Source organism: Alligator sinensis, unplaced genomic scaffold (genome assembly GCF_000455745.1).
Source record: "Alligator sinensis unplaced genomic scaffold, ASM45574v1 scaffold432_1, whole genome shotgun sequence".
Classification (NCBI taxonomy): Eukaryota; Metazoa; Chordata; order Crocodylia; family Alligatoridae; genus Alligator; species Alligator sinensis.
The window spans coordinates 2,563,808-2,587,264 of NW_005841998.1; the positions used below are offsets into that span (position 1 = coordinate 2,563,808).

The 23,457-nt window shown below is 37.6% G+C and overlaps 1 protein-coding gene across 6 annotated transcripts in view; it reads left to right on the top strand.

Moving 5' to 3' along the window:
- Nucleotides 1–23,457, top strand: part of ASB3 (ankyrin repeat and SOCS box containing 3) — a 109,488-nt gene that overhangs the window by 72,701 nt on the left and 13,330 nt on the right. For all 6 annotated transcript variants that reach the window (XM_006021589.2, XM_006021590.2, XM_025201565.1 and 3 more), the window contains 6 exons: nucleotides 5,920–6,032; nucleotides 6,872–7,007; nucleotides 8,729–8,906; nucleotides 11,537–11,734; nucleotides 17,719–17,970; nucleotides 20,389–20,522. In XM_006021589.2, the coding sequence (XP_006021651.1) occupies nucleotides 5,920–6,032; nucleotides 6,872–7,007; nucleotides 8,729–8,906; nucleotides 11,537–11,734; nucleotides 17,719–17,970; nucleotides 20,389–20,522 (1,011 nt within the window). The remainder of the gene's footprint in view (nucleotides 1–5,919; nucleotides 6,033–6,871; nucleotides 7,008–8,728; nucleotides 8,907–11,536; nucleotides 11,735–17,718; nucleotides 17,971–20,388; nucleotides 20,523–23,457) is intronic.

The following is a 23,457-nucleotide window of genomic DNA, read 5'->3' on the forward strand; positions in this document are numbered from 1 at the left end:
TCTTTCCCTGGCAGTTTCCCCTCTTTAGGAGCAGGGCACCTCAGTGCCCTGTGCCACATTGCTTTTGATAATGTTGTGGTATATGGGTAAGCAAATGTATTTGTGGAACAGGAGCCCAGTAGAAGGTCAAAAGCCAGTTTTCTTGAATCAGAAATCTCTGATTGTACCTTCTCTAGAATCAGATTTGGGTGAGAGAGCTTGTTATTGTGCTGAACATGATCTAGCTGTGAGTGAAGCCAATGAGAGAGAGTTTAGAGGCAGCTCAGAAATGTTGGCTAAAATCTCCTTTGCTTAACTTTCTGATGTAGTATTGAATATGGATTGTACTTGTCTGTATTTGGGTTTAAAATAAGATCAGCACCAGTTTCACTTGTGGATAGCAACTGTCAGCAAGCATGGATTGGATCTTAGGCTAAAAACAATGCTACTGTTATGATGTAACAGTCAATGTTAAATACCCTGTGGACCTCTGGTCAAGAAGATAGGAAGATGTTTTATGTTTCTCAGGCTGGTGGGCAGATAATAAACTTGTTCTTCAATATATTCTCTATTTAAAATGCCTACCTTGACAAGTGCATAATGAAAATGAGCTAAATAAAGTTATAGGTGCTGATTGCCTCCTAGGTAGGACAGACCTTTGGTTTAGAATTACTCTCAAACACATTTTGCCTTTCATTTCAGCACCCCCCAAATCAAGCTGGTCAGCTCTTGCTCCACTGTAACATTGCATCTTTTATGATGCCCTGCTGTAAATGGAGCTACCCATAGGGGCTTGTCAGGTAGGTGGATTTTTAAAAATTATATAGCATGGTTTGCAAAGTTTTTTTTTTTGTTTTGTTTTTTTTGTTTGTTTTTTTTGGTTGATTCTTTTCTTGTTTGCTTTTTGTTGTGTGTGTGTGAGTGTTATTTCAAAAGACATACAAATAATTTGAAAGACACTGTAAAACTACGCTATATAATGAAGGGAAAAACCACTTATCTGAGTTATCCCGAGTCCATTCCATGCATCAGCCCACTTCTTCAAGCTTTTATTCTTGATCATGCTTGTAGTGTTAATGGAAGAGGCACCAGCTATTGTAACTGTGTGGGAACTAACTGGGGCAAGAGTGCACTTATACAGGCTTTTGGGAATTTCCATATATAAATATACAGGTGATCAGGCATTAAGCTTAACTTTTAAATTCCATATTTGTAACTTTCTTCATGTAAATACCATTGGAGAGAAATTCAGTTTGCAATTTAAGATGTTTCTGTAGTTGTTACTGCAAGTGAGGTATAATAAGTGCCTGTTGTGGTCTAAAGAACTCTGAAGAGCCCATAATTGAGAGCAGAGCAGCTATTTTTGGCTTGTGGAGAAAAGCAGATTCATATGGTAAAAGAGCACTGTATGGTAACTAATATATTGGTTTGTTCTCTGTACATACTGGAGTGGTTGTCAAAGGTGTACAGCAGTGGTCTCATTTTATTTGAAATAGATTACTTGTGCGAGTAAGGGGAAGTTTTCAGCTCCTAGAAGTGTCCAAGAAAATCTGTAGACAGAAGAGGGTAAAAAAAGAATGACTGAGAAATACTATGTACAGGAAAAAATGTTTAAAAGCCATTCTTCTCTCTGCAACTCCTGTTATGCAGCTGGAGACAGCAATACTTATGGTGATAGCCTGGGCAGCCAGTTGCTATGCACAGGGCTACTTCAATTCTCACAGCTACTCAGTTTTTCACAGATTTAAACACAGTTTAGACAAGAAGATATCAATAGCTTGTTCCTTAGGCCAGGTTCTTTCCTCTTTTGTACTTCTATCAATTGGAAATGTATAACCTCACAATCTTGGCAAAATGTTGAAATGTGCAATACATTCAAGAAATCAGAATCCCAGCTTTTCATGATTAGCCCCTGAGAAATAATTTATCAGTTTTAATGAAGAGTTGAAAGACTGGGTATCAGCAAAATAGAAGAGAGGCCCTTGCTCTTTGTGCTTTTTTTTTTTAAATCTTTTTTTTTTTAATCTTCGTTATAGTGTTCACTCTCCTTCACCTGTCTGGCAACAGTCAGTTCCAGGTGCTAGAACCAGCCTTTGGAAGGGGGTTAGGTGTTATCCTCCTGATTGCAGAGAGCATTAGATCGTAATATAAAGATAATTTATTAACTTCTCAGTAGAAGCTGAATTGTAAGGGGTAAGTTCAGGTCCTTTTTAATGGTACAGGTTTATGGCTGGATGAGCAAGCAAGCAGTTATTTTCAATTTGAAGTGTTTTTTTTCTTTATACAAAGACAGGATTTGACCAGTCAGAAGCTTGTCTACATGCACGAGGGTTGTCAAAGATGAAGCCTGTGAAGCTGTTCCATCTGGCCTGCTGGGGCTACCAGTGGGCCAGAGAATTAGGAGTGTGGCTAGTGGTAGGTATGACTTGCTACAAAGTCTGGGGCCCTGCTCGACATCCTCATTGCTGGCAGCGGGGTGAGTGAGGGCAGTATGAAACAGCCCCACTTGCCCTGCAGACTTTTTGGCCTGCCACAGTTTGCACTGCCTGCGGCTTGACAAGTCCTTTCATTGGTCTTCTGTAATGTCTCTGAGGTGATTTCATTCATACATTGACAATTTCTGATAGTTCATTCATACCAGTGCAGACATGACAGACAGCTGTATATAAACCATTCTCCTGTTCCAAATAACTGACCCCTTCAGTTCTGAGAGGTCACAATACAAAGGTGGCCAACGGGGAAAAATACATACTTTCATAAAACTAATATAGAAAATGTCCCATATTCTGAATGTCCTTTGAGGTTTGGCACTTGGATATCTATTTTAGCTTGCCATTTTTTCTCTGCACCAGGTAAGATCATCTGAGGCTTAAATTAGCTTTTATATGCATTCTGGACTAGAATTTTTTTTATTAATGTTATGAAACTCTGATATCTTTGTTGCAGCCCAAATTTGCTAAATGTTGTACAGTACAAGACTTGTCTACACAAAGCCTTTGTTATAAAGAAATCTGTCTCTCCTTTTCTTTCTTGTTTATCGATACTTTTTTTTTTTCTGTCGTGTATCGTGATATTGCAAACGACAAGAGCTTTAACAATCAAGCTTAAGAAGTGGAACTCTAAGTGGCTTTTTATCTTGAAAAGGAGCTCCGCGTTGGAACAAACTTGAACAGAGGGAAATATTATACCAAAAGAAATTTGCTTGAGTCATTTTTGAGCCACTAATGCAAAACAGAAATATCTGAATAACAAAAGCTCTGGTGTAATTCTTTTCTTTATTGATTCTACAGTAAATTTGTCTTCCTTTTGAAATCATCTTGGGCTAGGTATGTGAAAGGTTAAAAGTTTAAATGATATGCATATTTGTACCGGTATGGCATTACCAGTTAACATTTAGTGCAGGGCGCGGTCTGGAGGGCAAGGGAAGCAGTGCGGTGTCTCAGGAACAAGAAGGTGACAGGGCAGGTAGGAGGGAGGGAGGGAGGAAGAGGGGATGGGGAGGAGCAAGGAGGGGACTAGTACCGATACAGAGGAAAGCACAAGGCCTAATGACTCATCATTAAGCAATTAGCTGGTCTTTCTCAGGTGCTCCCTCCCAGTTGTAGTGGTCTGGGAAAGCCCCTTGCTTGCTACTGCCACCTGTGGCTTCGCTTCACATGGGTTGTGTTTCTCACCACCTCCACCTCTTCCTCCCTCGCCCCTTTCTATCAAAGACCCTGGGAGAGGCTTCTAGCAGTAGCTGTGTCTGAGCTGCTGTATTATTATCAGTTAACTGTTTAACCAACATAATTGGAGGAGGTTAAACAGATAATTTTGTATAATTACTGTTAACAGTAATTTTGTTAACAGTATTTACATGCATATCTTGGACATTCCCCTGAATGGATCCAGGGATTCATTTCCAGGCATATTTCTTATAACTTATCATCACAACCTTTATTTATTTTAAATCACCAAATCTTTGTTTTTGGAGAGGTCATGCTGTATATACAAAACATGTTTCCCTTGGCTTCTTCATTCTTGTATCACATTTAACAGCTGAAGCAAGTTTTTTTTCCACTTTCAGTCTTTTAAAGTCAGCCCAACTTCAGGGAAGCAAGCTGCATACTAGTTGTAGGCACCACTAACAACCTGAGAATTAGAATACAGGTTGTGATCACATAATGTTTTCTGCTAGTAAATGCGGTAATGCACGTCTAAAGCAGATACTAAGGATCTGATTTTTATAAATAAATTCACTGTTGATTGAGATGAGAAAAATCTAGTTTGGATTGAAAATGTAGGGAACAGAACCTAGCAATCGGGCCTCGTGCACAGAGGCGATATCTTCTATTAGACCAACAAAGATAAAAGACTTCACCTCTGTCTACTAGCCCTGATTGCTTTTTCCTCTAGACCAATATGGCTACAACCTGGATACTAGGAACCGATCCTAACACTGAGATTCATTCTCCAGATTCTTTTTTTTCCAACATAATTCTGTGAAGTCCTCAATGGAATTTTGTAAATAATTGTCTTGCACTATTTACCATGTTTTTTACATTTTTGATGATGCTTTAGAGATACTTACGAAGCCTTGCAATTCACTAGTAAACTATTGACCAAAGTTGGTGGTATACCATTTTATAGATGGGTGGCTCATTTCACCTTTTGTTTCATGTAACCTGAAGTTGTACAGGTAGGGATTGAATCAGGATTCTTTTAGGACCATAAAAGTATGGGAAGAAGGGCTGGAAGGGACCTCCAGACATCTAGTTTAACCTCCTACCCAAAGCAGGATTATCCTTGAGTGAATGATTCCATACAAAATTGTCTAATCTGTACTTAAAAACTTCCAATGATGAAGACCACAACTGTTTTAAGTAATCTATTCCAATGCTTAACTAAACTCATGGTTAGAAAGTTCTTTCTAGTATCTATATTTAAATCGTCTGACTTAGTACTTTGCTGTAAACAATAATCATTTTATTTCCATGGCTTTCATTTTCAAGGGTTTCTGGTATATTTTAGCTTACATTGGTACATAGTTAAATTTAATTACATACTCTCAATATTACTTTTTCCATGTTTAATGCCAGGGTAAGTAGGTCAATATAGCTGACTGATTGCTCATCACATGGTGTAAATTGGGAGTAAATCCACCATGTTAATAGAATTTAACACTGTCATTGGCATTAGTAGAAATATCTGAAATTTACCTTGGTCAGTGGTTAGAACCAGATCCACTGTATCTCAGAGAACTGACTGATAAGAATTTTGCCTTGGTAACATCATACTTTATATGGTGTTTTAGAGTTTTGTAGACAGATATCAAAATGACACTTTTCAGGTCTAAGCTTTTCGGTGGTATAGGAGAAAATATATATGTAGGGTAATATAGTTTAAAAAAATGATTGTTTATAGTTGACTTGTGAAATTCTTATCTCTGGGTAAATAGGACTGAGATTCCAGCAGAAAGTTCCCTTAACTTTGTTTCCTATAGACACCCTCCCCTGCTGGAAGAAAAAGCAATTTTAGTTTTGTTCTGTATTTACGCTTGTATTCCTTGTGAGAGCATGTTTATCAGATTAATAATATTTTTACTCTGTTATCCACCCACTGACTATCATACTCCTGCATCATAATGATCTGTATCTCCTGCTTGGATCTTAAATATTTTTCCTCAAAGGTGAGCAACACTGGATATAATTTGTTTCACATTAGAAAAATTCACATGTAGCACATAGCAGAAGGGTATTTGTGTTCAGGTTCAGATCAGGCCACAACAATCGTTGTAATCAGTGCTGCACAATCACGTATAAATTTTGACTAGTCCTTAAAAGGACCGTTAAAGAATGATGGTTTGAGATGTGAAAAAATGGTGATAAAGCCACGGTTGTCCAGCTCTTACAGGTGTGCCTGTCTCATAAAAGAGTTTTCTTATTTTTCTTCTCTTTGAAGCTGTTGAAAATGGACATTCTGAGGCAGTAAAGCTGCTTCTCCGATATGGAGCAAATATTAATGGACCCCATTCTTGGTCTGGGTGGAATTCTTTGCACCAAGCTTCTTTTCAGGTAACTTATTAATGTATTATTTCATTTCCATGTAAATAGTGTGTTTTACCTTTTTAAAATTATAGTTTGTGCAGTTTTGTCTTCTTCTCTGGTGATTTATGGTTGTTAGGCTTGGGCAGAAAAGCTATTCTAGATGCTAATGATCATTCTGAATATGCTAAAGTATGCTACATCAGCTACAGTGGGAGTTGGGCAGCAATGATTATTTAAATAATGATAAGTATTGCATGTAGGTAGGTGATCAGATGTAAAATATTTGGGAAGTAAATCTATTGTAAGATGCATTCGTTTTTTGGAAAAGACTCATTATCACAGGTGAGACAGGCATGGCCTTTGTTTTTCTTTTTTAAATCAGTTTAACAACTTATAAAATTTATGGTTCTAACATGCTGTTTTAATTCCTGTTTGTACTTATTGAGCTGAATGAATATAGAAGATGAATCTATCTGGTGATTCTTTTGTACAATTTTCAGTATCCCTTAAGAATAGCAGTTGGCAATGATTCATGGCTGTGGGCCAGAATGACCCAGGTTGAGTCAGAGGCAGTCAGATGGGTGCTAGGATCTGGCCCCCACAGCTGCTGCCACAGCACAGAGAAGCTCCCTGCTGCTACTGCTTCTCCTCTCTGGTATGAGAGAATGCTGTCAAAGCCCCAGCTCTGTGGGCCAGATCCAGTGACTCTGTGGGCTGGATCTGGCCCATGAGCCATAGGTTGCCAACTCCTGCTTTAGAAAATTAAATGTGTTGTATATTCCAGCTCACTATATAGTTAGAATGGAAAATTATGGTTACTCAAATTCCACTACTTTTTTTCTAATAAAACAAAATATTTATTTCAGGGATATACTGAAATAATTAAATTGCTCCTTGAGAAAGGAGCAAACAAAGAATGTGAGGATGACTTTGGAATCACACCCTTGTTCATTGCGGCTCAGTATGGGAAGCTGGAGAGTTTAAGGGTGCTTATATCACATGGTAATTTTCATCTTTCATTTAGCATTACTGTTGTTAATCTTGAATCTATGTGCAAACTGAGAAAATTGATTTGAACTCTAGTTTTCAATTTTATGATGCTTAATACATTTTTTTTTTTAAGTTAGTGTGAAGCCATTTGTGAACAGGTATACGAAACTATCAATAAATGCTTCAGTCTCGTCAGGCTGGTACCTTTCCATGCTTTCCTTGGGTCAGAGTAAGAAACCGAAAAGAACACCTAGGGAAGGGCTAAGGGCCAGGTTGTATGATGCCCTTAATCACACTGAATGGTCCCGTAGCACATAATTAGTTCACTGTTGTCTGTGGCATTGCTCCTGGCATAAGAGACTGCTAGCATGAGTAAGGGTTTTGCACTCCAATCCTAAAGTTACAATAAAGCTTCTTTTAGTATCTTTGAAACAACCAAGGTATATGCCCTCTTACGTGGGTAAATGAAAATTTAAATATCATGACTGTTTAATTCATGTGTACTCTGAGCCTGGTTAAAACAGCACACGTAGATTAACTGCTGTAGCATGTCAATACTTGTGGGGTAATATTTAGAGGAAGTAACTTAAAACAAAATGTCAATGAAGCCTTTGTCTTTCCTTCAGAATAGCTGTCATTTATTTTACTTTGATTCATTCTTCCACAGTGTGCAAGTGAGGGTTCCCAGTCTTATTCAAAAACTTTTCTTTCGTTTAACATTGGGAATTACAAAATCCAAATTTACATATCAACTCTATAACCAGTTTAAACGTGTGAATGAAAGAAATAGCTATGGTTTATAGTTCAGTTTATTGAACGTCTCTTATTATCAGAGGTTAAAACTCTACTAGTAATTTACCAGAGTATTAGCTTAACAATCTATAGTTGTGGTAAGACTCTTGGTTTATCGAATAATAGGACTGTCCTTCTTTAACTGAAAGCAGTTCAAAATTCTGCAGCGCAAAATGTTGTTTTAGTTTGATTTTTTTCAGTAGTCTATAAATAACTGATGACTGAGGGTTGAAGACTTTTGCGATGCTGTATTTTGCTGTGCTTTTTGATTATCTTTAAACAGTCAGAAAGAATGAATGATGTAAAACAGGGCTGTTGAATTCACCAGGCCCTGCGGACCAGATGTGTAGTGTAAGGCTAGTCCGTGGGCTGGATGAGTGGTGTGGGACTGGTCTCTATGCCAAATCGGGCCCACAGACTGGCCCTGCACACTGGTAGGTGTCACATGCAGTGTGCATCCTAGACTGGTCCTGTGTACTGTGTGCACATGCACTGGACTTGCCCCATGCACTGCATGCTGTGCGTGGGTCTGGTCCACAACCCAGGAGGAACCCTGTGGACTAGATGACGGGGCTTTGTAGGCCAAATATGGCCTATGAACCATATCTGTGACACCCCTGACATAAATCATTGTTCTCTTCAGGATCCCAAGTGGAATTTTGGGGGAGGAGCTTTGGCAACACGTTTTTCTAAAAAGGCAAATTCAAAATGATACTACAGCACTTTAATTATCAAAGTAACACTGTAAAATATAGGCAATTTTAGAAGATACCCAGAAAATTGGTTTAATAAAAAAAGTTTTTTAATAACATGGTAAAGCTGTTTAATCATGGAAAAGCCAAGGTCCAATTGACAGTGTAATCTCTGTTGTACTCTTTTTGCATTTTATCTGCTATATTATGATTATGATCTCTCATATTAAGTGTGGTGTCTTGTGTCAGGTGCAAACGTCAATTGTCAAGCCAAGGACAAAGCCACTCCATTATTCATTGCTGCACAGGAAGGCCATACTGAGTGTGTGGAACTACTATTATCAAAAGGGGCTGATCCAAATCTCTACTGCAATGAGGAGGAATGGCAATTGCCTATTCATGCAGCAGCCCAAATGGGCCATAGCAAGTAAGTGATATAAAAAAATTTGAAGTAAGATTCTGGTAATTAAAAAAGCGAGTTTTCCACAGTCAAGGAAAGTAAAATACAGTCCTACACAAATACTTCTCAGGGTTAGGTTCCTTACTACCACCTGCAATGATGAAGGTTTGCTAAATAATTGGGGGCTTAGAGAACCTTAGCAAGCGGTTGTGCAGGACTCCTGCTGTGCTTCAGCTGTTTGCTGTGGCTTTTATTTCAAAGGGAAGTGGTTCTCTCCTCCCCTGCTCAGGACCACTTATGAACTTCAACTGAGAGTAGAAGCAGCACCCTTTGAAGAAGCAGACTCAACAAATAGCTGCACAGCTCAAATTCAGTTTGTATCAGGTATCCAAATGAAGCAGGTTGCAAACTACCTGAATAAGGATGATGTAGTCCGTGTTTCAGTAAGCTGTGGATTCTGGTTTTCAGTTTAACATTTTTGATTCTGTTCATTTTCATTTCATAGTTTAAGACATGTTTCCCTTGTGGAGTTCCCAGTGAAATGAACACATAGATCAGGCTTGAATCAGACCTTAACTTCTGAGTCAGCGGGGTTTCTCAAAGAGAGGAACTTCAGGGTCAGACTTCAACTTGTATCATAAGCATATCACTATATGAATGTTTTATTATTATTTGTATCTAAAAAAACTATGGTTATACAGAAAGCTTTAGGAGTCTCTCTAATTAGAATTGCAGTCAGAATTGATGATTGGGAAGGAAAAGTGATCATACACAAACAGTTAACTAATTGAACCAGCTAGTAAATCAAAGCTATGTGAAGCTTCTTTGGAACAAAGTTGGGTAATGAGGGTGGGATGAGGCAGGCACCAGCCCCAGGTACTGATTTTAGATGGGGCACCTGCAGCACTACCCCCTCTCCTTCAGCACCCTCCCTCTGCCCTCCTGCTCCAGCTCTCTGATGTGCAACAACATCTCTATTGAGAGTGCTGAAATTGCTAGTTACGCCTCTACAGAAATATATCCTCATTCCTCCCTGAAAGCTCTATCAAGTGAATGGCACCTGCAAGAGACGAAGAATAAGAAGAAAATTTAGAGTCCATACAAAGATCCTTCTGCCTCCATTCTTCTGGGTAGAAAACAGCCATTGAAGAGCTGTTCTTTCCTTTCCCACCAATGCAACCAGGCAAAACCAGTGTTTAAGATCAAGGGCAGCAGTAGCCAACCTATGGCGTGTGCGCCACAAGTGGCACAGATATCTGTTCTGTGTGGCATACAGCAGTTCAGGGAGGGAATAGGCAGCACTGTAGCAGATTAGGCAAAGAACAGAAATCTGAGTAATGGATCAGGCAGGAAACAGGGCAGGAAGCACAAACCAGAGCAGCAGATCACAGGATAAAGAGCAGAAAGCACAGCAGCAAATCAGGCAGAGAAAAAAGATCAGAGTGGCACTCAGGGAGGGTGTGGGACTCATTTGTGGCACACCTTTTGAAGAGGTGGGCCCCTACTGATCAAGGGTATCAAAGACGAGCTGCAAATCTAATATTACCAATATGAACACTTAATCTTTGTCCATTACTAGGAGGAGATTATTAGGCATGGCTACTAGTGAAGCTTTTGTGCCAAGTTCAGGTCTGTGCTCAAACTCAAAAGGTTTAAGGAAATTGAAAATAATGTGAGTCTTGTCTTGACACAGCCATCTCCACAGTCTTCCTGAAAACTGAAAGCCAGTTGGCAATGTCATCAGTATCAAGAGATGACTATTAATGCTTTCCAAAGCGGTAGGCTGCTTGTCCTTTCTAAGAGAGGTATTTAATAATCTGAGCTGGTAAGGACTAGTTTTAGCTGGTCAGGAAGGACATGAGTTCTAAGCACAGGTTGTGAAATGAAGTTCTCCCACCACTTTGGTATCTTAATGAGGAGCCAAGAGCAGAATTCAAACAGAGAAGACATCTACTCTCAATCAAGCTGTCATTTTGTCACTTGCCTTGTAAAAGTCTAAATCCAAACTTTCCAGCCTAGATAGCTGGTTGGCTAAAACTACCATATTGTCTTGCAAACAGCACACCTTTTTCTCAAATAGTTGCTGCAAATTGGAGTGCATGTTATATGCAAGAAATAGGATAAGAACAGGTTTGATGCCTACTGGGTGAAACCGTAAGTAGAATCTGCATTGTTCCACAAAGAACAGAACAGTGAGCAGGCTGAGCTCTCTAGCATATCAGTTACAAGGAAAGATTTTTTTTTTCTTTATTCTGCCTTTCAAAAACAAGGTGTGTGTTATATTCTAGGGTGTGTTAACTTCAAGAAAATATGGTAATTTAAATTGGAGGGATTATTTCAAATACAGAATTGAAGTGTATTTAGAACAACAAATCATAAATCTGAAAATGTTTTCAGTTTAAATGTGACAGTCAACTAGTCTTGTACGAAAGATGTTAACGATTCCAAAAGTTCAAAGTTCAATAGTTTTTTATAATCAGATTATCATTTTTAAATGCTATTCTTTTAAATAAAATATTGAAAAGGTGGTTTGTGATCATGTCACTTTTGACTTTGTTTTTACATCCATAGGAGAAAATATCAGAAAAAAAGAACATCTACTTTGTCCATATGTATGAAAAAACTTCACACTAAAATATAATTTTAAATATTTTTAGCATATTGGGATTGCTGATACCAGTTACTGGTCGGATCTGTGACATGGGAAAAGACAAAGTGAGCCCTGTCTATTCAGCAGTTTATGGTGGTAATGACAAGTGCTTGGAAATGTTACTTAAAGAAGGCTACAGCCCAGATGCTCAGACGTGCTTGATCTTTGATTGCAGATCACCCATGTGTATGGTTTTCCAAAAGGAGTAGGTATACGTCTTTTGCTTTTTAAATTTACCATAGGTTACCTCTCCTGGGATTTATGTCTGGCTAGCTTTTACTAATTCTACATTATGCCCCCGCCCCCCCATGCCTTTCTTCCCCTTCTGTTTCAAGTCTTGAGATTAGAGAGTTAAACTGTAAGTGCTTATATGATGTGCTCTGGTTCTGGGTCACATACATGAGCTGAGAACCTTGCTAAAATCTCCTTTGGGAAGCTCTGCTCTTTGAAGAGGAGTCTTGTAGAACATAATTGCAGTCTAGTTTCTTCACTTTCAAAAGGCCTTATCAATGTATCTCTCTGTCTTTTGGGAGCCTGACATGATGCTGTAATTGAATCAAACAGATTCTTAATTAGCTGGGTTCTTCTTCAATAGGAATGAGTTCTTGGAAAATACTGTTTTACTTTCTCTGTATGCTAGGCTTGTGTATTATTAAAAAAAAAAAAAAAAAAAAAAGGCATTATCAGAATTTGAGATGAATGTTTCCTGAGATGAATAGTTACATGGTTCCTTGCAAACCACATCCTCCCCCAGTCTTAGAGTGTTCCCAAAAATAAGGCTGCCTCATGCCTTGAGAACATAGCTTTCAGTTCACATTTGGATTAAAAATTCTTTGAGGTCATGTCTCTAGGATGTAGATATATGCATGCAAAGATAATACAATCATCATCTCTTGGTGGTTTTATATATATAAGATAGATAGATAGATAATGTAGCAATTCTATTACATATTTTAACTTGTTTTATATTGAAAGTACATTTCTGTATTTTCAGATTCATGAGGGAGGTCAAACCTACTGCCCATCAGTGCAGTATTTCAGTTATTACCGTTAGTGGTAAAATTGTTAAATCTCTTCTACCTAATTCCACATAATAATAAATTTAACCTTTGAGGAGAAAAAAGCCCCTAGATGTTACTACCATTTTGTTTTATGTCAGTATTTCTCTTCTCTCCAAATTTGTTCATTACATAATGCATCAACACTAAGGACTGAAACGTGATACTATTGAAATCAATGGCATAGGATAAGGCTCCTAGACACTCCTGGGTATCTCAAAACTGTGCATATTATTTGGAGACATATTTTATAAAAGATAAATAGACATTAGATTCAATTTAGAGCAATGAGCTTAGTTATATTTAATGGACCTAGTACTGGATTGGGTGTTAAGAACAAAAGAGATATTCAGTACTTGTCCATTATGCAGGACACACTTTGGTTTTCTGTTGGCTGTTATGTTTAGTTAAGTATTTTGAGAGGATGCAATCTTAACTTATTCGCTGTGTATTGCACATTGCAAGAATATTATGTATACTAATATTGTGTAGCTAAAGTGCTTTTTAAAGGGAAATTGTCTGTTTAGGCTTTTAATTTAGATTACATACTAACAGAGGCATGACTGACAGAGAAAATTTACTTGCTGACATGATACCCTTAAAGTAACTGAAGTTATAGCAATAGAGAGTTTGGCTTATTTCTAGTTTAATAATCAATCCTACTCAGTTGATTTAAAAAAAGAAAGTCTTGTTATGCTGGTTTGGATTTGTGTATTCCATTTTTTTAGCTCTTCATTCCCATTTCTTGTCCCAATCCTGACCTGCTCTGTTTTCTTTGATTTAAGCAAGATAAAATCAAATTAACCAAGGTATTTGAACAGTCTTACAGTAGTAAGAGCGTACTCAATTGCATGCAAATCTCAGTAAATTACTAGCAAGTAAAGCACGTGGCTATCTGTAATCATTTCCTGATTCCAAATATTAATTGAGCCTTGCTCATGCTAAGACAAGTAGAAAGCAGAGTAGATTTGCACCTTAAAAACTAACCAAACTGTGCGCACATGCACACGCACATATGTAGCACAAGCTTTTGTAGAGAGAGAATTGTTTTCTTGGAATACGAAAGGGATATTTGGGTGACTACACTACCTTGAAGAATCTGTTGTAAGCATGTTGGTTATACTTAAGATATCTTGTGGAATTTTTTTAAAGAATTAGCAGCATTAGTAAAACTTTTCTTTGTTGTAACTGGAATGAGCATTGATCTTAAACTAGTTTGTTTCAAATCTTTTAAAAAAAGGCATAATGAGCATATGTAGTAGTGTGGAGTTTATATGCATGGAAGTTATGTGAATGCATTTCTCTCATTAACTCTGCAGAGTTACATGTACAGTGTTAATAGGATAGCAATCTCTTACAATAAGACTAGAGAATCTCTTGAAACATGTTCACTGGAGTTGCTCTATCTAGGAGTAGTGCCAAAATTATAATAAATAACCTGCATATTTGATAATTTTCCTAAAGAGAAAATGCTGCACCAATGTTTGGCTTAGATTTATTTCTCTTCAGCTGAAAGTGCTTATTTCAAGGGAGGGAATCAGTACGGATGCTTCTTTTTTTTTTTTTTTTTTAAATAGTGAAAGCATGTCCCTATGACTGTGTCTATTATAGCTTAATGTTTCCCTGGTCAGGCTGCAAATGATTTTGAATTGCTTGAGGCAGGCACTCATCCAGTTCCTGAATTGTGCATGTGAAATCATGCATCTGGATAATAGCCAAAATCTGCTCTGCCATATCTTGTATAAGGTTTGCAGGTTTATAACAATGCCTACGGTTTTTGTACTGCATGCTCATAGAACATGCCTTTAAAAATCCACAAGCATCATGTTGTTCTGTCCTATCCTTAACATGTGATAAAAACAGTTTAGAAACTGAATCACCCCTGATAATTATGCTAAAATACGTTGATAAAGAAGTGGCAGGTAACAGATTTGGCACTGTTGTTGAACTGCCTCAGAAAAGAGATCTGTAATTTGGTTTATAACTGAAAACTGCATATAGCTAACATGCACTTAATTCATAATATTATGACCAATTATCACAGCATCATTAAATCACACTAATTAACAGTGATTTGGTAATGTGACTTATTTGCTAATTGCAACAAGGGCAGAGAAAACCAAATGATTTTGACAGTACCTTTTCATCTTTTAATGAAGACAAAAGAATCTAGATTGCTGTGCAAGAGGAAGTAAACTAAACAGATTAGGTGACCTTGGAATGTGTGTACATGTCGCCTAGCTTGTAAAAACCTTGATTTAAGCTTACTATATAAAGGAGTAGCTCTTATGAGATTTAGGGTTGTAGTATTTAAGTAATTTAGTACCAACTCTCCCCTTTATTGCATTCTACAAAACTAATTTGCATGGAAGTATTTAAGTTAAAGGCAAGATCTTTTTAAAATGTCTCTAATGGAGTCACAGCCTGTCTTGGGGTATAGGCAGATTTAACAATTGTATCAATACTAAAGGTTTCAGATATGTCTTACTTGTTATTTCCATGCAACTGTGACATCTGCATAATTCTCTAGTGATAGAAGTGTAGCAAAACCAATTTTAACTCTCCTTAATAAGGTCAAAGTTGGGGTGGTTTAGTTAACTTTTATCTCTACAGGATTATGCAGATGTAACAGTTGTAGCGTAGCAGCTGAAGCGTGTTCCCAAGCAGCAACTAACTTCCTCTTTTAAAGTGGTTAAAATGTATTATTGCCCATACTCCTAGTGCCTCACATAAAATGTGACTTAAGGCACATTAAGGCAGTGATTCATGATCATGGTGATGTGGCACCCTGAGGTGCTGTGAGATCCTTTAAGGGTCTTATGCAATATTAGTATGGTTAGATTTGCGAACACTTGTACGTGATTCACAAGATAAACCTAGAGATTTCAAATAGGAATCCATAGTGTTGAAAACTTTCTGACCTGTTGCAATTTTTCTGAGTTCCCTGCAACAGAACGAATATTCTAGTATTTTTCTGTAGTCAAAAAATTAGTGAAAGTCAAGAGCTGGCACTTTCTAAGGATGCCTTGAGTTGAAAATATTGAGAACTAGAGATGCAGTGATATGTTGGTTCAGTATCAGATTGGTACCGATATAAAGAAAATTGGCTGTATTGAAAATTGGCCTAATGGGGCCATTAATTTTAACCAATAAATGCCCATGCGTGTGCACAGCCGCAGCACAGCACTCAGGCAGCAAAGAAAACAGCCCAGCAGCTTGGAGAGCTGCCTTCAGCTGGTAAGTCTATTGTGGGGGGAGGGGAGGGAAGGGGCGTGGGGGGGGCAGATCGGTGGGCTGGAGCTGGGGCTGTGCTGGGCTTTCTTGCTGGGGCCTGGGCTTGGGGTGGGGGCTACAGAGGGAGCTGCAGTCGCCTCAGATTTTGCTATAGCTTCCTCCCAGCGCTACTGTGTGCCCGGTGAATCCCCGGCTCTTCCCAGTGGCTGGGGGAAAGGGGTGGGGGGGTTGAGCTGGGAAGAGCCAGGGCTGCGTTGGGCATGCGATGGCACTGGGAGAGAGCTAGGGTGAAATTTGGGGTGGCTGCGGCCCCACTCTTTAGCCTCTGCCCTGAGCCCAGTCCCTAGGGAGAAACACCCAGTGCAGCCCTGACTTCAGTCCGCAGCTGCATCCTGCCCACCCCACCCTGCCCCATGCAGATTAGGGGCACCCCCTCCCCCTTGTCCCTCTGGAGTATGCACAGTGGTGGGAGCCGCTGCCCCCCCGCCTGACAAGCCATGGGCCTGTCCCACAGCCCGCCCTGGCTGGGCAGTGCCTACCCCAGCCTTTGTTCCCTCCTTCACCATGGAGTGGGGAGGGGGTTGATCTACCCCCCCGACCCACACCCCTTCTCTCCCCCCTCCCGTTCCACCACAGTGGACTTACCAGCTGGTGGCAGCTCTCCACACTGTATCGGAAATCAGATCAGTATCGGCCAGTATGCCTCCTTAAAAATTAGATATCGGTATCAGCCCCAAAAATCTCTGTTGGTGCATCCCTATTGAGAACCATTTCTGCAGGGAAAAATTGCTGATACAATATTCCCATCTATTTAAGGGTGTTCTCAAGATTCACAGAAATAGAGAGAAATTTGATCAAAGCTTTGTGTATGTTTTCCATATGCCTAAATGCACTTTAGTGTAGGGCTGACCCAGATCTGACCCATTTAGCAATGTCATCTGACTCATGGGACTCCCTAGAGGTCTGGAAATTTGGCAGCTTGACCAGCAGAAGTAGCATTAAATTTGATGGTGCAGCTCCAGAACCTTTCACAATTAATGCCACTGCCAAATGACATGACTCTGTGGTCTGTATCTGGCCTATGCATCAGCCTTGCTCCACTCATCTGGCCCACTGGGCCAGATGATTTGGATAACATTGTTTCAGCATCAAGGAGAAAATTAAAAAGAGAGTTATCTTGTCTAATGCTTCCAACACAAGCAAGTGGTCTGGATTATAGGGGACTAATATTACAATAAAGCATCTTTTACTTTTAAGGTACCAATTAAAATGTAAATTAGATGGTAAAGGATTCAGATATAACCCATTACCATGCTATCTGTAAACATGTTGTATTGTATTTATGAAATGACTTGGTAGTCTGTCCTGTTCCTACTTATTTATCTCTCAGCAGATAAATTGGCTTAGTTTTTGGCAGTCACAGTAGAAAAATAAGGGATTGAGGAAACAGCTTGATGCTCCAAGATGATCTATACAGAGCCTGTTGGAAAATTGTATTGGCACCACCTTGGCTACACAAGTCCTGCGCATAATTCCATGTCTTCATTTTCCAATGCTATGTTACTTTAGCATCTTTCACAAAATCTACTTTTACTTATTAAGAGAAATTATGTCAATGATAATTTTTAATGTTTATTTTACAATTATTTTTCAGAATAAAATAACATTTTTTTAAAATCCATTTACTGATTTTTTTTTTTTTTTGGGGGGGGGGGACCTACAGACTACTCAATGTTTTATAGCAGTGCTTTGTAAAAACAGTTGTTACCACATCTATTTAATATGTTCCTTCAGTAAAAGATGTTTTAGTTTGATTTTTTTTTTGTGCCTTTAACAGAGCTTTTGTCTTGAATGTTCTTTGTATTCTCCTAACTTGTTTTTTTGTGTTGTGTTGTAGGTTTTTTGGTTTAATTCCTATTCTTCTGAAACACAGGATCCATTTACTTGGGATTAATTTAGGATATTGCCTGCACCATGAAAAATTTTCTTTGTTTCGGCATTTCTTGAAGCTGGACTGCCTGCTGCCTTCTGAGGAACACTTACCAGAGTTTATAAATTATGCCATTAAAGCACAAGAACAGTATAAGGAGTGGCTACCATACCTACTGTTGTCTGGATTCAGTCCATTGAATTTATTGTGCAGATTGTGGTAAGAAAGAGAATACCATCTTGTATCTTAGATTTTATGTATTATATCATTTAACACAGCAACGCATTATAATTCAGTTACCTAGTTCGAGATCATGACCTCCCAGAGATTTCAAATGACTGGAATAAGAGATTCACAGAAAAGTGCAGTCAAACTGCAAAAAAATAAAGCTTCAAAAAAGCTTGAGTAAGACTCAGACCCCCACCCCCTTCAAAAAAAAGCTAAGACTCAGTCTTTTGTGACTCCAGAGAAGGGTGTTTCTGCATGTCTAATTGAAGGGTTTTCTTCCTTATTGGTTCTCAAGTACTAATAAAAAGTATGTGAAGGTATGATAAAGTAATGTACGAGACAAATCTCAAATACACAAATACTTCTTAGTTCAGCAGTCAGTGAGGCTGAATCTCTGCAGCATGAAATCAAAGTTGGGTGGGTAAAATTCAAGTGCCAATGGCACTCTATTCTTTGCTGTAGTACCATGAATATAATATTACTTTATATACAAAGTGTAATTTAATGCATTTCAAATATATATAACTAGCTTTTGATTGTTTGCTTATGTTTAATTAGGTACTATGGAAGTGATGCTGGTATTTAAAGTATATCAGATGTTTATATTTTCTTCTATCCTGTTCACTTTTTTTCCCTTTTTATCTTTGTTAGGCAAGTTAGCTGTTTTAACTCTAGCCTTTTGTATTTATGAGCATTAACCAAAATAATTTGAGACTGTTTAAGTTCGTGACACACATACAATCTATTAACTTTGGTAGCCTTGGAAAGTTCCACATATCGTTTTAGTCATTCCAGTTGCATATATTCCTTAACTGTATAGAAAGAATTTGAATTTTAACAACCACTCATTTTTAAACATTAATTTCTGTCTTAAACGATATGTGAAAATTATGGCTGAATTGTCATACTGTTTTCAATGTTAACTTCACCATTAGTATACTTTTAGTGATTCAATGAAATTGTATATTCACTAGTTTTCTAGTTAATAGTTAAAGGATCATATTTCAAGCCTGACATGACAAATGATATTTGTTATTCTCTAAAACACATGTACATAAAAAGGCAAGGTATTATTTCAAGAGTAAACATACTGTGAAAAATCCTAGTTTATAGTGGAAGCAATATTGTCCATTTGTATCATACATAACACTTTTGTATTTGACAATGTTTTATATTGTCATGTAAGCTACAAGGGCTGTTTTACATGCTGCTTGACTTAACAAGCCTATTTTTAAACAATTTAAAATAACTGCTTGTCAGAATATAATCTATAGATTTGATACATTTGTGCAACTGTAAATGCAATGTTAGCTTTAACCCCATCCCCCTTCCTAGAAAATAATAGGAGAGTAATAGAAAATGAATGTCATCTAGGCTTATGGCTGATCAGCTGTCACCAGCTCATCATTGTACATCTGTTTTGTATGATATAATGGTCAATGTAGTTCAGTAACAATAAATGTTAGTGACAATATTAGCAATGGTGAGGCAAACTCACCATTCCATTAAAGACAGCTAAGCACTCAGATTTCCTCTCAAGTGTATTGTTTAGATAAATGCAGAAAAATGACACTTTGCTGGTCACAGTCAAACTTGAGGTACATGAATTCTGATTAATGAAATAATAAAAAGGGCATAAAATAACCTTTGATACAAGCCATATAGAAAAGCAGTACTTTTTTTTTTATTTGTTGTATTTGAGATTTTCACAGTATCTTGTTTTATCTTACCGATTTCAAACAAAAGTACAGGGATTTATTTATGTCTGCATGTATGTACCACAAAACTGTTTTGTGAAAATATGGGTAGTTCCCTTGTACCTACTATGAACAGATTTTTAAAAATAGCTCGTTTAATCTTGCTTTCTAGACCTTCTATCTTAATATGGGTATTTGCTAAGCATTTTTCACACGTCGTATTGCAGATATAAATAACTCTAAAATACACATTTTTTGAGGTTTTTAAAACATTTTGCTTTTTCACTTTTTTCTATAAATAAGTTGGTAAATGTATTTTAGTATAATTTCTGTATTGGATGTGTTTGAAAGACTGGGTAATAATGCCCTGGTGACAGGAGACCTTATTAAAACTTAGGTAGAGATAGAATAAGCAATTACTTCTAAGAAAAATACTGTCTGTTACTGAGGCAGATATATTTTACAGCAGATACTTTTTCTTTCGGTCTAAGTTGATTTCAAAAGTAATGGAGGACAATATAATTGCATTAGTAAAGGGTTATGCTGTCAGGGTTATTTTAGAATTCTCTTTGATGTTTTTTAATGCCTAACATGCAGATTGCTGGAAACTTGTTACAAAGACTTAAAACTTTCAATGTATTTTCCCCCAGATTGTTTTTAATGATATTGTATATAGCAGTTGATAATTTATGTGGTATTTTGTATTGTGTAGGATTTATTCTCTGAATAACAATGCCCTTAATTTCACTCTGGAGTTCACTAACTGGAAGAGGCTTCCTTCAGCTGTAGAACAAAACCTCTCTGACTACAAAGAAAACTCCACCTGGGTTCCACACAGTCATTTTGGTAAGCGAAACAACCAGCCAGATAATCTCTGCACATACCAATTTCCAGGACTGAAGTGGAAAATTGCTCTTTGGGCCAGTATGTGAAGTCTGCAGAATATAAAATAAATTGAATAGTAATTGCATTTTCATACCTCGGGAAAATAGTAATTACCCTATCCTAAGATCATACTTGAATTCATAAATTAAACAATATAGTAAGTGAAATAGTTTAGAGGTTTCAAGCTGATATTTTTCATACTCTCTACTTCATTACTGATATATGGATTAAATTTAATTGTGTCCAAGATAAATATTAGGTACTCTTTTAAGAGCCCTTAAACATAAAAAGGCAGCCATATTCCATTGTTACAACTGTGTGTGTGTGTGTGTGTGCGCGCGCGTGCATGCGGATGCACAGAAGAGAAAATTAAATATACAGTGAATAAAAGTGAAGTTTTTAGAAGGGTTTTTTTGGAAAAAAATTGGGTACTTTTATTTTATCCAACTTTGATCTTATTTAGTCATCTTTGCAAGTCATTTGGCTTTAAAACAGTTACAGAAAAGTTCTAGAAGAGTTGAAGAGATCAAAAATTCAGGATTGCTCTTGGAATTGTGAATATGAAATAAGCTTTATGGGCATCAAGTGTAAAATGAGGGCAGGACGTACCAAAATGATTTGTTTAGCCTTTTTGAAAATATAAAGGCAGATGATGGATAGGTCTTGATTATATTTTTTCCTAGATAATTTTCTGTGGACTTTTGTCATTTATTGATTTGTATACCCAATTAAAAAGTACCTATTCACTGCTGTTAGTGGCTTGACAGTAAATAAAATATAAACCATATAAATATCATAATAAATATCTACAAATCTAGCAGCCTATTTTCATTCCTATAATCAAAATGTAGTCAGCCAAAAATAAAAATCGATAAATGTAGGTCTACAAACACCAGTGCTTGCCAAATGCACCTTCCAAAAAAGGCAGTCAAAACAGTAGTTTTCTGTATTGACGTATTTATTGTTATCTAAAAAACATTAGCAAAGTCCTTTTCTATTGATTCATTAAAGAACTAATTCTTCTTTAAAGTGGTGCTGTAATATTTGTAAATTTAATTTTCGTTTATTTTATAAGATTTTCTTTGGAGTACTGTATTTAATTCTAATCAATATATCGTTCTGGAGTGGTGGAAGACTTAAAGTTTTTCTGGTTGACTTGTTTTTGTTAAATATATATATGTGTTGTAATAAGTTCCGATTTTTTTTTTTTTTTTTGAGCCCGCTTCATTCATTTGCTTAATCCTTCGGTGAAGTTTCATTCCTGTGCTTTTCTTGGAATATCATTCTGTTATGAAAAATGTTTAGTGTTCTAAGTTTAACATTAGGAATTAATTGTATGACCAACAAAAAGGAAGAGAAGTTATTGCTGGTAATTAGCAAACTGTTTAAAAAATTTGAAAGAAGAAAGGTGTTTTTGGTCCATCTTAAGTTTTCCTCGCCATGGGAATCTTTCATTTTTAGCAGACAGTGCTAAATGATGAGAATGATCATCATGAGAATGATGCTACAGCTAACAAACTTAAATGTGGAAGAAAATTAGTAACTCCTCTTTCTTTTTATCCAAAAAAACCCCTAACAAAAAACCCAAAAAACTTCTTTGGGATTCTTAGGCATATTCTAGATGATAGAAGCAGACTCACCCTGGTAAACAAGGTTTGTTTCCCAGGGCCAGTATGCTTTCAGATACTAAAGAAAGTGTGTACACAAATAATCAAAAAAAAGTCGTCATCCCCATCTGCTCCCCCCCGCCCCCCACGTGCACGCACGCACACACGCACACTTTTAACCAGCTGTAGTCAGAGGAGGAAAGGCAGGCATGTTGCAGTTAGGCACATCCTGTGTGCGCGCAGTATTGGGCGCTTCAGTGTTACTTGGTCTTGAATTGTGAGCAATTTAACACAAGAAATTTAAAAGGCAAGTATGTGCATTAAGAATAGGATCATGTGACGACACCTAAAATCTTCTTTGAGTACATGCGTCATGTGTAAAACTCGCTGTCAGTATACACAAGTCATGTGCTTGAAGTCAAGGTTTTGGTCTGAAGTGCCGGTTGTATTCCCCCATGCACCCTGAATGCCCTAGCTCTCTAATACCTAGGGACTCTCTAATACCAGGTACTTGGCTATTTCTTGCACCCTGTAGTTTGAAGTCTCTGCTCTGAACTGCACACTCTTCTCTTTTAGAGACCTCTTGCATGTATGAGAAGCTTTTACTTTTAATTTAATTTAATTTAATTCCCTGCCCTCCTCACCGTTCACATATTTCTGAGAATTCTTCCCAGTATCAGGCTTTAGGACATTGTATGCAGAAATGCAACACTGAATTAAACATTACCCCTCTTAGGAGGCAGCAGTTAGTTAATGATGGGCACGTGAAGTGTGTGTCTTTGGGAGGATCTCATATTTGCAGTAGATTTACCATGTGCAGATCATTTTAGGGGAAAAAATGTATAGTTAATTGGGGGTTAATATCTGTTTGTTTTGACTGCTTTATTAAGACAGTCTCAGACTCAGGTTTGTCTGGGACGTAAGCACACACAGACATATGCTGGTGGTAGCAAGGAGTACCTCTTTGAGTTTATTGGGAGTGTGTGTGTGTGTACACACACACACACACACACACACATACACACACACACACGTATGTGCGTGTGTGTGTATAATATGGATAAGTACTCAAAGAAGAAAGACAGAATACTTACCCATGCAGTTACTGGAGTACTTTGGGATGTTCTTTTCCTTTAGAGTCCTCTTATGCTGTTGGATCCTTCAGTTAGGAAGGAGTGCCGAGTGGTGGTTAGTCATGTATTGGTTCTTATGTTGTTATGGGAGCATGAGAGCACTCGGGACAAATGTGCAGACCCAGCGGATGCTGGTGGCTGAAAGCCTGATTTTTG